The sequence below is a fragment of the Pristis pectinata genome, chromosome 35 (genome assembly GCF_009764475.1).
Source record: "Pristis pectinata isolate sPriPec2 chromosome 35, sPriPec2.1.pri, whole genome shotgun sequence".
Lineage (NCBI taxonomy): Eukaryota > Metazoa > Chordata > Chondrichthyes > Rhinopristiformes > Pristidae > Pristis > Pristis pectinata.
Genome location: NC_067439.1, coordinates 9,311,454 through 9,327,008, shown reverse-complemented (window position 1 = coordinate 9,327,008; position 15,555 = coordinate 9,311,454). Strand labels below are relative to the sequence as shown.

Here is a 15,555-nt window from a genome sequence, read left to right as displayed (position 1 = left end):
TGACCTGTAGAAGGAAACAGGTATTTGTGTGTGGACGACCACGGTTCGGATGCTTTTCGGGGTGAGGAAGTCACTACCGAGTAAACACTGAAGTGTCGTTTGGGTTCCATCGTGGAACATTTGGATTTCGTATGTACTCTCTCTATGTTTTTCTACATCTACATCTTATCTTCAGACAACGGTGGTTGTTGAAGAAGCCCTTGCTCATGTTTCACCTTATGGCTTGCGGAACTGAACTTTAAGAACCATTCCGGAACTGGGAGTTTTGGACTTTGTCACACACACACACACGAAGAGTTTAGTTTTGGGGTTAACGTTCGAGGTTTAACATTTTTGAATTCTAACATACTAACATTTTTACTTTTATTTTACGTATTATCATAAGTAGTGATTAATAAAATAGTTTTTAACACTGAATCATGCTCAGTGTGTTTCTTTTGTTGCTGGTTCGTGACACATACTACAGCTGGTTTCCGTGATAGGCTGAGATTTATGTTTCTATAGTGACACCAGTACATCCCAAAGCACTTTTCAGCTCATGAAGTACAACTGCAGTCCAGTCAGTGGAGGAGTGTAGCAGCCAATCAGCACACAGCAAGGTTTTAGATCGTTGATTCTCAGTGATGTTGTACAAGGGATAAATACGGCTTTGGTATTGTGTATGTGTACCTAGTGGGACCTCTTGTTCAAAGACAACAACTCTGGTGGTGTATTCCCTATTTCCTTAGGACACAGAAGGAGGCTATTCAGCCGATTGTATCAATGCTGGTTCACAGAGCAACCCCCTCCCCCTAACAATTTTCCCTGTAACCTATTCTCCCCACATTCCCATCAATTCTACCACCCACTGCACTAGGAGTAACTTACAGTGGTCGATTAACTCACCGACCTGCACGTCTTTGGGATGTGGGAGGAAACTGGAGCACCCGGGGGAAAACAATGCGGTCGCAGGGAGAACGTGTAAACTCCACACAGACAGCACCGGAGGTCAGGATCGAACCCGGGTTGCTGGAGCTGAGAGACAGTGGCTCTACTAGCACATGTGGGTCGAGCAGCATCTGTGGGAGGAAAGGAATTGTTGACGTTGAAAATCTGAATCAGGGTTTTGACCCAAAACGTCAACAATTCCTCTCACCCCACAGATGCTGTTTGACCCACTGAGTTCCTCCAGCAGATTTTTTGTTGTCCAGATTCCAGAGGCTGCAGTCTCTTGTGTGTCCAGCTCTCCTAGCACAGCACTCCACTGGCACAGACCCACAGCTCAAATTTCCGGAGGGAGGATTCAAAGATGATTAAGTGGTGGGAAATCCTGAGTGAGCCACTGCTGACACAGTAAATTCGTTAATGTATTTAGGTTTGTGTAAATAATTCCTTCATGTTATTCAAAGACGAGTGGGGGAGGTTTCAGTGTTTATCCCACACCTGTCAGATTAACCTATTATTCATCCCCATCCAGAACGTGTGATATTGCATGAATGAAAATATCATTAATAGAATGCACATTTCTTCCTTTCCTTTTAGTTTCTATAATGACATGGAAGGAGGCCATTTGGCTCATCCCAGGGGAGCAATCCCATCAGTCCCATTGCCGCTCCCCTTACATTCCTGTACCTCTGCAACTTATTCTCTCCCCCACATACCCATTAATATCCCTTTGATCCTTTTTGCCATTGAACCAAGAAGGCCAATCAGGGCAGGGTAGTAGACGTAATCTATATGGACTTCAGTAAGGCGTTTGAAAAGGTTCCGCATGGTAGACTGCTATGGAAAGTTAGATTGTGTACGATCCAGGGAGAGCTGGCTAATTGGATATATGATTGGCTTGATGGTAGGAAGCAGAGGGTGATGGCGGAAGATTGTTTCTCGGACTGGAGGCCCGTGACTAATGGTGTGCCTCAGGGGTCAGTGCCAGGCTCATAGTTATTTGTCATCTATATCAGTGATTTGGATGAGAATGTACAAGGCATGGTCAGTAAGTTTGCAGGTGACATTAAAATAGTTGCTGTGGTTGACAATGAAGGTGGTTACCGGGATTTACAGAGGGATCTTGATCTGCTGGGTCAGTGGGCCGAGGAATGGCAGATGGAGTTTAATTTGGATAAGTGCAAGGGGTTGCATTTTGGGAAGAGAAATGAGGGTAGGACTTTCACAGTGAATGATAGGGCCCTGGGGAGTGTTGTAGAACTGAGGGACCCAGGACTACAGGTACATGGTTCCCTGAACGTAGTGTCACAGGTAGACGGGGTGGTGAAGAAGGTGTTTGGCATGCTGGCCTTTATCAGTCAGGGCATTGAGTATAAAAGTTGGGATGTCATGTTGCAGTTGTACAAGACATTGGTGAGGCCACATTTGGAATATTGTGTTCAGTTTTGGTCACCCTGCCAGAGAAAGATGCCATTAAGCTGGAAAGAGTGCAGGGGGCATTTATGAGGATGTTGCCGGGACTTGAGGGACTGAGTTATGGAAAGAGGTTGAGTAGGTTAGGACTTTTATCATGGGAGCGTAGGAGAATGAGGGGTGATCTTACAGAGCTGTATAAAATCATGCGGGGCATAGATAGGGTCAATGCGCACAGTCTTTTTCCCAGGGTTGGGGAATCAAGAACTAAGGGCACAGGTTTCAGGTGAGAGGGGAGAGATTTAATAGGAACCTGAGGGGCAACGTTTTCACCCAGAGGGTGGTCCGTATACGGAATGAGCCACCAGAGGACGTGATTGAGGCAGATACATTAACGGCACTTGGACAGATACATGAACAGGAAAGGTTGAGAGAGATATGGGCTAAATGTGTGCAAATGGGACTAACTGAGATGGGAATGTTGGTTGGCATGGACTAGTTGGGCTGAAGGGCCTGTTTCCATGCTGTATGACTTTATGATTTTATGACCTTCCATTCAGAATATTTAAGTTCCCAACTGCTGATAAGCTGATGATTCACCCACTCTGTTTGCTGTTGTGAAAAAATGGATGAGTCCAACAGATAACTGGTATCTAGTCGAATCAAATGTATCATAAATTCTATTGTTGGCAGATATGGGAGTTCATCCCAAGTGTCAGGACTGGAATAACCGTCATGAACAGGAGTCAATCGAGGGCTAACAAACAATCTGCTGGAGGAACTCAGTGGGTTGAGCAGCATCTGTAGGGGGTAAAGGAATTGTTGACATTTCGGGTCGAAACCCTGCATCGGTATAGTGATAATGTGATGTCAAGGGGACTTGTTTAGAGGGAGAGTTCAACTGGCATCACTGACAGGGAATTCATTTCTGGGAAGCATGACTACCCACAACTTTAAAGATCTCTGAGAGGTCCGGTCTCTACATTTTCCTTGTGGGAAAAGGGACACAGCCTATTTATTATTTCCTGATGAGTGTAAATGCATTTTTCTGTTCCCATCATTGAAAACCTCTTTTGCATCCCTTCCATTACCTCTGTAATATGGGAACCAGAATCGCTCCAAGGTTCAATATAGTAAAACTCATCAATTCAGTCACATTAGAATTTGACTATCACTTTATAACCTTATTGGGTGCTCTGAGCTATTCGTATTCTAATCTCCTTCTGTTCACCTGTACCATTTAGATTGATACTTATCTTGAAAAAAGATAAATTTTCAGTTGAAGTTCATTTGCTACTTTATAATTTATATATCATTGTTCACACTGAGAAGGCCAGCATTTTTGGATCGCCCTAATTACCACTGACTGAGGGTCTGCTTAGGGGACACTTAGGAATCATGTATCATGAATCAGGTAGAGGAGGCAGATTTCCTTCCTGTCATTACTGAACCAGATGGATATTTCTGCAGGTTTTAAGATGATCACTTAGCTTCTAATTCTAGACATATTTAATTACATGAACTTAATTTCATTGGAGGTACTTAAAGAGGAGGTGGGCATATTTTTTGAAAGATCGAGGAGTTGAGGGCTGTGGGGAATTGGTGCAGAAGAGGAGTGGAGGTCTGGGGTAGATCAGCCATGATCACATTGAATGACACGGCAGGCTGGAGGGGCTGAGTGCCCTACTCCTGCTTGTATTTTGCTTCCATGAGACCCTTGCACACATTCACAGAGTCTGCTAACTTTCATGCTCATTAATTGCTTCCTGTTAGCTTAAGAATGCAAATTTGGAAAATAAACTAAGGGAATCTGAGCCAAAATTTCTGCCATCCTTGAATAAGGAAGGAAGGAGCATGGAGATAAGGCTTGCTGGAAGCTGCAGCCTAACGAATGTCGCCACAATTTCTCTTCATGCTTCCGTACCTCAGTTCCAGTTGGCTTTCCCGCCGGAGTGCAGCGAACCTACAGGACAGTTGGGATCTGTTCAACGTATTCATCTCCACTCCAGAACCCAGGTCACCACAGCTCTAGTGATCAAGCTGCACCACTCTGATGACACGTGTGCATTCCGAGATCGGGATCCAAGCCACTGTTGACCTGTTCGCTGAGGCATATGAGATAAAGGGCCTTATGCTCCACATCCACAGGACCAAGGTTCTCCACCGGTAACCACAAATAATGAAAGTCCATGATGAGGCCCTGGAAACATGGAGCCTGTTCTTGGTGCCTTCAGACACTAAGGATGTAATTCACCATTACCGTCAGTGTGCCTGCAGAGCCTTTGGCCTTGTGAGGAAATGATCAAGGTCTCAAATCTCATGGTCTATGGGCAGCCATGACCCTCCTGTATGCTTCAGGGTCTTGGATGCATACAGCAGGGATCTCAAAGTAGTGAGGCAATACCAACAATACTGCATAGCAGTTAGCATAATGCTATTACAGCGCCAGCGACCCAGGTTCAATTCTGGCCTCTGTCTGTAAGGAGGTTATACGTTCTCCCCGTGTCTGTGTGGGTTTCTTCTGAGTGCTCCGGTTTCCTCCCACATTCCAAGGACGTATGGGTTGGAAGTTGTGGGCATGCTATTTTGGCGCTGGAAGCGTGGAGACACTTGTGGGCTGCCCCCAGAACACTCTACGCAAAAGATGCATTTCACTGTGTGTTTCAATGTACATGTGACCAATAAAGATATCTTACTTATCCTTTGCAGCACCACAGAATTAGTGAACCAGTGTCAGTCTCCTCACCCTGCACTAATTACTCTCAGTCAGTGACTTCGCTCAGGTGCCCAACCACAGACTCCTAAAGCAAATACACTGTTCCAAGCTCTGACATGGGAAGAGTTTACCAGTCAGAGAGAGCAAAAGATTCATGGATGTGCTCAAAGCCTCTGTAAAAAGGGACACAACACCTCACTGACTCCTGGGAATCCGTGGCTCCTCATGGCTCAAAGTGGGGAAGGAACATTCGGGATGGAGCTGAGAAGCTCCAGTGCATTCATCAGGAGCTCCTGGGATCCGGCTTAAATGGGGGAACCACCTCCCAAACCACCCACCCACCTGTCCTGCACTCCCACATCCCAGCTGGAGCAGTGCTTGGAGGTCCCTCATCAGAACCCTCAGATTTTACGAGAATGTTGCCAGGACTCGAGGGCCAGAGTTATCGGGAGAGGTTGGGCAGGCTAGGACTTTATTCCATGGAGTGTTGGAGACTGACGGGTGACCTTATACAGGTGTATAAGATCATGAGGGGCATAGATAGGGTGAATGCACAGTCTTTTTTCCCAAGGAAAGGGAACCAAAATCTAGAGAGCATAGGTTTGTGAGGGGGGGGGGGGGGGGGGAGATTTACAAGGGACCTGAGGGGCAACTTCTTCACACAGAGGGTGGTGGGTATATGGAATGAACTGCCAGGGGAAGTGGTTGAAGGAGGCACAATACAGTATTTGGATAAGTACATGGATAGGAAAGGTTTAGAGGGATACGGGCCAAACACGGGCAAATGGGACTAGCTTAGGTGGGCATCTTGGTCAGCATGGACGAGTTGGGTCGAGGGGCCTGTTTCCTTGCTATATGGCTCTGTAACTGGGATGGAGGCAAGTCATCCCCGATCCCAAGGGACTAAATAATAGGAAAGCATTTTGGGCAGTAAATTCCAATAATTTCTGATAACCTGTTTTTCCCGCTGGCACGTTTCCAGCGGAATTTGCAGCCAGAATATTACCTTGGAGCCGATCTTCGCACAAAACGGTAATGGGGCAGCTCCCAGCAAGAAATCAACTTAAGTTCGGTTTAAAAATGGGGAGTCTTAACAGTCTGTATCCTAAACATACAACCAGAAAAATACTTCGTGTCACACCAGGTTAGCTGGACGTGGCTAGTGACTGCTTTAATGAGCGGTAACACCGAACCAGGCACATTTTACCCTGAGCAGCTCTGTTTAAAGGAAGGTTGCTTTCGAAGGAGGTGCATGGTGTCTTAGCATCGCAGTGATATTTTGCTTTCTATCTATCCGTCTATCCGGAATGGTACAAAACTGAAACAAACCTCCAGGCAATTCAGGAAAAATTCACAGAAGTAACCGCAGCTTCGGGCGTCTTACCTGAATGAGAGATCGATCAGGAGCTCGCTTGTCTATGTGCAGAGAGTTCCCAATGAACGGGAGGGCAGGAGGACCCGGAGGGAGCCGGCTGTGCTTCACCTTGTTCCCCCACGAGTAAACTAGGAGGACCGCAGTCACAGCGATGATCAGCCCGGTGACAAGGAGTTCCATAGTAGGCCGGCCTCACCCTGGCGAAGGTTCACAGTCCTGTCAGCTTGCAGACGTTCCTGCAAGGGAACTGGGGCCGTTCTGCAACTTCTGTGATAGAAAAGGGGTTGTGTGTCGCCTCCCACCGTGGGTGGAGACTGTTGCAGCGAGAGGTGCAGCGACTGAAACTATGACTCCTCTCTCTGTAACCCGTCGAGTGCTTGTTATTTGTCTTGACTGGTGCCGCAGGCTAGTTCAGCAGCCGTCGGAGAACGTACCGGCTACTATACCAGGCTCCGTGTTATGACCATAAAGAAACACTGCAGGTTGGTATTGGTTTATTATTGTCACTTGCACCGAGATACAGTGAAAAACTTGTCTTGCATACCGTTCGTAAAGGTCAATTCATTACACAGTGCAGTTACATTGAGTTAGTACAGAGTGCATCGAGGTAGTACAGGTAAAAACAATAACAGTACAGAGTAAAGTGTCACAGATACAGAGGAAGTGCAGTGCAATAAGGTGACCAATGCTGGAAATAGCACAAGTCAGTTTAACATTTCCTGAGAAAATGTTAGAAGCTGTTATTAAAGATGTAGAAAGCAGTAGAATTTTGGGTAATTAAGTGTCTCAGAGATGGAGACACAAGAGATTGCTACACTGATGCAAGGCTTTGAACCGAAACGTCGATGATTCCTCTCCCCCCACAGATGCTGCTCGACACGCTGAGTCCCTCCCGCAGATTGTGTGTTGCTCCAGATTCCAGTGTCTGCAGTCTCTCCTGTCTTGGACTACTGTACTGATGTAGGATCTCGACCGGAGAGGTTGACCTTCACTTTGCCTCCACAGATGCTGCTCGACCCGCTGAGTTCTTGTTTCTTTTTTTAAGAGATATTCCCCTTTTGCCCTCTCCATCCCTCCCCTTTGCCCTTTCTGTAATTTAAAACCGACTTGTTTTCTCTCTAATGATAGGTCCTGGACCTAAAATGTAATTGGTTTATATTGTCACATCTACCGCATTTCTTCCTCCACAGTTGCTGCCTGACCTGCTAGGTGTTTCCAACATTTTGTTTTTATTTTAGATTTCCAGCATCTGCATTTTTTTTTAGATTGTCAAGGTCTACATTGCTTTGTATAAGGGAAATAATCATTTACTGGAGTTCTTTGAAGAAATAACACGAGCTGCATTAAAAGGGGATAAGTTGATGTAGTGCAGTTAGACTTCCAGAAGTCAGGGCTGATGTAGCTGGTAACATTTTGGCTTGGATTGAGTTAACAAAAAGCAGCCTCCCCTCCATTGACTTTGTCTACACTTCTCGCTGCCTCGGTAAAGCAAATCAAAGACCCCACCCACCTTAAACATTCTCTCTTCTCCCCCTTCCAGCGGGCAGAAGATATAAAAGCCTGAAAGCACGTACCACCAGGCTCAAGGAGGGCTTCTATCCCAGGGTTATAAGACTATTGAACAGTCCCCTTGTACGATAAAATGGACTCGCGACTTCACAATCTACCTTATTATGGCCTTGCACCTTATTGTCTGCCTGCACTGCACTTTCTCTGTAACTGTAACACTTTATTCTGCATTCTGTTATTGCTTTTCCCTTGTACTACCTCAATGCACTGATGTGATGAAGTGATCTGTATGGATGGCATGCAATACAAAGTTTTTCACTGTACCCCGGTACATGTGACAATAATAAACTAATTTATCAATTTAACAGGAAACCGAAAATAGGCAGAAATGATCTTTATTTGGTGTTGGTGTGTGACGGCTGATAACAAGGCTAGGTAGGAGAGTGTGGTGAAGAAGACATAAGGAAGCTGCAGAGACAGAAACGATATGTGAGGGGGCAAAAGGTGGGAAATTGTAAAATTGACCGTTTTAGTAGGTAAAATAAAAAAATGAAGTATATTATTTAGAAGATGAGAGAATGAGACGAGAAGAATTTAGAATATAAGACTAACAAGGTGTTATTGTTTGTTGCTGGAGGAGTTGAATACAAAAGTAGGGAGTTATGGGCAATGTCTGGGATATACATATGGACATTTTATTAAACATTTCTGAACACTCTACTTATCTAAGGGCTGATTGACAGGGTGGTTGTAATGGAAGGTCATTTGATGAGAGCTGGTGACACTTGTCACCAATTCTACCCTTGAGACTGCTGTAAATAGAATTATAGTTTCATAACAGCCATCAGTTCAGGAAGTCAGTCAGTCAGTCAGACAGCATGGAAGTGGACTCTCTGGCCATTAGTTTGACTAATTCTACTTTTTCCTCTCACATACCCCTCGACTCCCCCGGTTCTCCTGTCACCACCTACACCAGAGGCAGTTCACAGTGACCAATTAACTACCATACAGCACATTTATGGGACGTGGGAGGAAACCAGATCATCCAGGGGTCACAGGGAGAGCATGCAAACTCCACACAGAGAGAACAAGAAGTCAGGATCGAACCCGGGTTATGGGAGCTGTGAGGCAGCAGCATTAACCACTACACCACTGTGCTGCCCCAAGTGTTGGCATTGAGAGAGAGAGAGAGAGAGAGAGAGAGAGAGAGAGTGTGTGTGTGTGTGTGTGAGAGTGTAAGTATATCTGTATGTATGTGTGTGTGTGAGTGTGTGTGTGTGTGTGTGTGTGTGTGACTGTTAATTATAATCAGCATCACATTAAATGCCAGTCACTATCACGGTGAGGCTAATGGTTTTGGGTGACAAGAATAACAAACACAAGAGGGACAATTGCCCGACTGCCTGCAGACTGGCACCTTACCCCCTGCCCTATCCCTAATGTATACCTCCACCCTGGGATTTCAGATCTTCCAGCAAATATAAACTGGCCACCCCTTTAGGGAAAAAGGACAGAGAGATACGGATTGAAAAAATGCAAATCCATTTAATAAACAGTCAAAATCAATTGCAATTTAGATAAATACAGATAGACTTAAAATCCATACTTCCAAAATAAATAGCCAGGCAGTCAGACAGCAATGAAATTAGTCCCCTGTTTGTAAGCAGCTGGATCCCATGCCCCTTATACATACATTGCCTAAAACAAGCTCAACACTTTGAACTCTAAACTACCTATTCCTGCACCCTTGGTCAAACATAATTTACTCCCAAAGTATGCTAACACCTAATTACACACACCAGGACTTTTATCATAGTGTTAAGTGTTACGATTCCTTCAATAACATATAACATGCACTCTCTTTTTGGGAAACCTAAAGTCCACTGGCGTAATCCCAGTCCGGGAGACTGAGGAGTGTGGGCCAAATCAAAGGGGCAGTTACTGGTGAAAGTAAGAACCTTAAAGGATAAGGGTAACAAGCGCAAGAGGGGGCAAGTGTCCCACTGCTGGTAAACCCACACCCTGACTCTCAAACAGAGCTTCCCCTCTGTTTTCTCCACGGCTTCTGTTTCCCTGCCCCGGCACCAGCTTCTGGTCCTGATGAAAGGACATGCACCCGAAACTGTCGTTTCTCAATCTCTCCAATGGTTCCAACCTTTACTATCTTGATTTTGCATATTAGAACTGATAGAACAAAAAACAGTAGAATATATTAGAACATAGAACTGATAGAACATAGAACAGTACAGCACAGGAACAGGCCCTTTGGCCCACCATGTCTGTGTTGACCATGATGCCAATTTAAACTAATCCCATCTGCCTGCACATGGTCTGTATCCCTCCATTCCCTACATGTCCATGTGTCTGTCTAAATGCTTTCATATATCTGTTTAAATTGCTATTATGTTTGCCTCCACCACTTCCCCTGGCAGCCCGTTCCAGACACCCACCACTCTGTGTGTAAAAAAACTTGCCCCGCACATCTCCTTTAAACTTTCCCCCTCTCACCTTAAAGCTATTCTCTCTAGTATTTTACATTTCCAATCAGTGAAAATGACTCTCACTATCAACAATATCCATGCCTCTCTTAATTTTATAAACTTCTATCAGGTTGCCCCTGAGCCTCCAATGCTCCAGAGAAAACAACCAAAGTTTGTGCAACCTCTCCATATAGCTAATACATTCTAATACAGAACATACTAGTGACTCTCTTCTGCACCCTCAAAGCCTCCACATCCTTCCTGTAATGCAGTGAACAAAGCTAAACACCATACTCCAAATGTAACCTAAGCTGTATAAAGTTCTATACAGCTGCATCATGACTTAGCAACTTTTATACTCATGCCCCTAGTGATGAAGGAAAGCATGCTGTATGCCTTCTATATTACACTATCCACTTGTGTTGCCGCTCTCAGGGTGCTATGAACCCGCATACCAAGATTCCTCTGCACATCAATGTTCCTAATGGTGCTGACATTCAGTTCTTGAACCAACCAGGAAAACACTAATCACTACTACAGTTTATAGCAACACTGTGACCACTCTGATCACTTTGCACTAAAACTGACTTTGGTTTTTTTTGTTCTAATTGTGTTTTATTTTCTTGTAAAATTTTTGTATCATTTGCGTTTAATTTATCTTTTTCTTGTGAATGCTGCTTATCTGATGCTATGTGCCTGTGATACTGCTGCAAGTAACTTTTTCATTGCACCTGTGCACACATGGACTTGTGCACATGACAATAAACTTGACTTTGATTTACTGTACACTTTCCTCTTACATTTGACCCCTCAAAGTGCAACACTTCACACCTGTCTGGATTAAACTCCATCTGCCATTTTTCCAACTGATCGATATCCTGCTGTATCCTTTGACAACCTCTCTCACTGTCCACAGCTCTGTCAACTTTTGTGTCATCTGCAAGCTGACTAATCAGCCAACCTACATTTTGTCCAAGTCATTTATATATATCACAAGCAACAGAGGTTTTAGTGCTCCACTGGTCACGGTATCAGGTATCTCCTTGTTACTGTTTCAGTTCCAAACTGTCCCACAGTGATTCCTTCTACTGGTGAAAAACTGATTACATGTATGAACACGTCTCACATTGAGGACTAGACAACATGAGGCAATTTCAGAAAGGTGAGTCTAATGCAGATAAAACACACACTCACATATATACATACATACGCGCGCGCGCGCGCACACACACACACACACACACACACACACACACACACACACACACACACACACACAAAATCAATGACATGGGTTGATCAGTTTGAGGCCATTGACCTCAGATATCCACATCCTCAAACAGCTTATGGAAAGAATATCCACATGGACCTTGAAAGGGGCAGGCACGGTGGTGTAGGGGTTAGCGTAACGCTATTACAGCGCCAGTGACCTGGGTCGTGGCGACACTTGCGGGCTGCCCCCAGAACACTCTATGCAAAAGATGCATTTCACTGTGTGTTTCGATGTACATGTAACTAATAAAGATATCTTATCTTTGGGTGATTCTCAATCTGGTGAACATCATCTGAAAAAATGATGCTTTTTGTCTATCCCTTCATGTAACTGTCAGTAAGTGAGAAATACACTTAACAGTTTGTTGGTGTCACTCCCACCCAGCGCCACACACTGCCAGTGTTATTCCCTGCTGATCTCACTCCCTTCCAGTTTCACTCTCTCCCCGTATCACTCCCTCCTAGTGTTATTTCCTCCCAGTTTCACACTCCCTGCCAGTGTCACTCCCTTTCAGTGTCATTTCCTGTGAGTGCCACCCACCAATTACTCACAGCCATTGCCACCTCCTGTTGGTACCAGCCCCTACTAGTGCTCCTCCTGTGCTGGTGTCATTTCTTGTCAGAGGCATGGTCAATCCCATCACCTCCTCCCTCCCTGCTGTCCGAAGAGTCTTTCCAGATGAAGCTGTGATTAACTTTCTCTTTACAGTTTAGTGGATTATTCAGTGCTCACGGTCCCCTCTGCTCTGTGGAGATCAAATGCAAATACAGAACACCAGCATTCAGTTTGCCAACGAACCTCCAGTGACCTGTCACTTTAATTCTGCTACTGTGGATACCTATGGTGATCTACTGACATTCATTTTAAACATGAGGAGCAGCATCATCTCCGACAAGGCATATTGAGTTGGACAGTTTCAGCTAGTTCCAGCATTTCTTCCACATTCGTCGGTAATTTTGTGCAGTGGGCCCTCAGGGAGGTACGTTGGCTATTGCTAATGGATCTAAGACTAAAGCTGTTGACTACATTATATGGGGCACTGGTGAGGCAGCAGCCAGAGTATCTGTACAGTTCTGTTCTCCTTACCCAAGAAAAAGATATACAGTAAAACTCCGATAATCCAGCACTGTCAAGACTGGTTGTGGTGACCCAGCAGATTTTCCAGACTATTGGATGTTACACTTTAGTACTTAAACACAGTTTTATTTTGCATGGTACACAGTAATATTTTCCAGTGAACCCGGTGAGTTTAAAGGGAGTGGGAACATACCAGCCAAGGTTCCAGCTGCGAACCTACCCACATGTCTGACCCCTGCTGCTCTGGACCCCAACCCTGTCTCTGGCTGCACGCAGTCCAGACCTTGGTCCCAGACCCCTGACTTTGGCCGGACACCCTGCTTATACTCCAGACTCCTGCCTCACATTCCGGACTCATGCGTGAGCCAGGAGTTTTACTGTACTTGCTGTAGATGGAGCACACTGAAAACTCACCGGACCGGTTCCTGGGTCAGCAGTCTGTCTATGCGGAGAGATTGCATGGAATGATTCTATTCTTAAGTAGAAGGATGACATATTGTCATTGAAACCTACAAAGTTCAGGCTCCAAAGGGTAGGTAAGGGAGGATGGTTCCCTGGATAAGGACCCTAGATCTAGAAGTCACAGTCTCAAAGTAAGAGGTAAGCCACTTAGTCCTGAAAGGAGCAGAAATTTCACTTGTAAGGTGGTTAATGTTTGGAAGTCTCTACCCTGGGCGGCTGTGGAGACTCATTTATTGATTTCATTCAAGACTGAAACTGAACTTTTTTTGGATATTAGAAGAATGAAGGGGTATGGAGATTGAAGAGGAAAATGGTGTTGAGATAGAAGATCTGCCATAAATGACAGAGCAGGACTCAAGGGGCCAAGTGGCCCACTGTACTCCTGCGTCCTTTGTTATGTTCAGATAATCATTCCTTGTGTCTCCTCCTCTGGGTGTGTGTTGCCTTTGTGCTGTCACCCTCTCCTCCTTCACTCTCTCCCACCCTATCACAGACCTTTCCTCTTGTTCTTTCCCCTCTCTCCTATCCCAGGATCTTAAACCTGTTTAGTCCCAGTTCTCATGAAAGGTCATCGGCCAGAAGTGTTAACCATGTTTTTCTCTCCCCAGATGCTGCCTAACTCGCAAAGTAGCTCCAGCACTTCTTTTTCATTTCGGATTTCCATCATCTGCGGTATTTTGCTTTTATGTCACATGCGCCACTCCTTGCTGGCACATCTCCCTGCTGGTGTCAGTCTTCCCTTGCACGATTCCTCACCAGTGCAACCATTTGTTGTATATGTCCTACCCCTATCTGACCTTGCACTTGGAACTTGTCCCTGATATTGAACAACTTCTCCTTTCACTCAAATAAAAGGACCCATGTGGGTCCCAGCTATGCCTGTGTCTTTATGGGATACTGGAACACTCTTTGTTTCAGTCCTGTTCAGGTTCTTGCCCTGACCTCTTTATTCAACAAGGGTTGGGACGTCATATTACAGCTGTACAAAACTACACTTGGAATACTGTGCGGAGCTTCTGGTCACCTGGGGATAGGAAGGATGTCATTAAGCTGGAGAGGGCACAGGAAAGATTCACGAGGATGTTACCGGGACTGGAGGGCTTGAGCTATAAGGAGAGACTGGATTGGCTGGGACTGTTTTCCCCAGAGGGTAGGAGGGGTGACCTGTATAAAATCATGAGGTGAATGATCTCGGTCTTTGTCCCAGTGTACAGGAGCCTAAAACTAGAGGGCATAGTTTTAAGGTGAGAGGCAAAAGATTTAACAAGGACCTGAGGGGCAACTTTTTCACACAGAGGGTGGTGGGTAAATGGAACGAGCTGCCAGAGGAAGTGGTAGAGGTGGGTACAATTACAGAGTTTAAAAGACACTTAGATCGAATTCTCCCACTTTAAGTAAACCAAACCCCTACCCCACCGCCATACATCTTCTTTTATTCCCTTTCCTAGCCTATCTCTCTTTTTTCTCCTCGCCTATTTCCCCCTCCTCCCCTGCCCCCAGGGGGTACCTGCCTCCTTACCTTTGACCCTTCCCCTGATGGATCTGCTCTCCCCTCCTCCCAGGCACCTGCCTGTCACTATCTCTTACCTGCATCTACCTATCACCACCTTGTGCCCATCCCGCCTCCCCTCTATAGTCCACCTATCACTGCTCTGTTTCTCCCTCCTATACATTGGGGTTCCCCTTTTCCTATCTTCAGTCCTGAAGAAGGGTCCTGACCTGAAACGTTGACCGCCTGCTTTTCTCCACGGATGCTGCCTGGCCTTCTGAGTTCCTCCAGCATCCTGTTGTTTTTTCACCGAGATCCCAGCATCTACAGTCCCTTGTTTCTCTTCGACAGGTACGTGGATTGGAAAGGTTTAGAGGGATATGGGCCAAACGCAGGGAAATAGGACTGGCTCAAGTTGACAACTTGGTCAGCATGGACCAGTTGGGCTGAAGGGCCTGTTTCTGTGCTGTGTAACTCTATGACACTAGTCCAGCTGCAACTTTCCTCTTCCTCTATTCTGCTCTCTGCATTTCAGGGGACTGGTTAGTGACCAGTAACCACAACAAGCTATTTTCGACTGCACTCCTTCCGCCCTGCTTCCTGAACGGACTCCATTCCATTCTCCCAGTTTCTCCACCTCCGATGCATTCCTCTGGTGATGTCACTTTTCATATCGGTGCTACCGATATGGGCCTTTTCTTCTGAGGCTGCCAGGTGACTTAGTGGTGATCTTTAACATGAGAAATGGCTTTTGTAGAACAGGTATGAAGAAAATAAGAGATAAGTTATCTTTATTAGTCACATGTGCATCGAAACACATAGTGAAATGCATCTTTT

The 15,555-nt window shown here is 45.4% G+C and overlaps 1 protein-coding gene across 1 annotated transcript in view; it reads right to left on the bottom strand.

The window, feature by feature from the left end:
- Positions 1-6,657, bottom strand: part of LOC127586288 (cytochrome P450 2F3-like) — a 44,628-nt gene extending 37,971 nt beyond the window's left edge. The window contains exon 1 of the mRNA XM_052044097.1: positions 6,438-6,657. Coding sequence (XP_051900057.1) covers positions 6,438-6,608 — 171 coding nt within the window. The 5' untranslated portion in view covers positions 6,609-6,657. The remainder of the gene's footprint in view (positions 1-6,437) is intronic.
- Between the last annotated feature and the right edge of the window lie 8,898 nt (positions 6,658-15,555).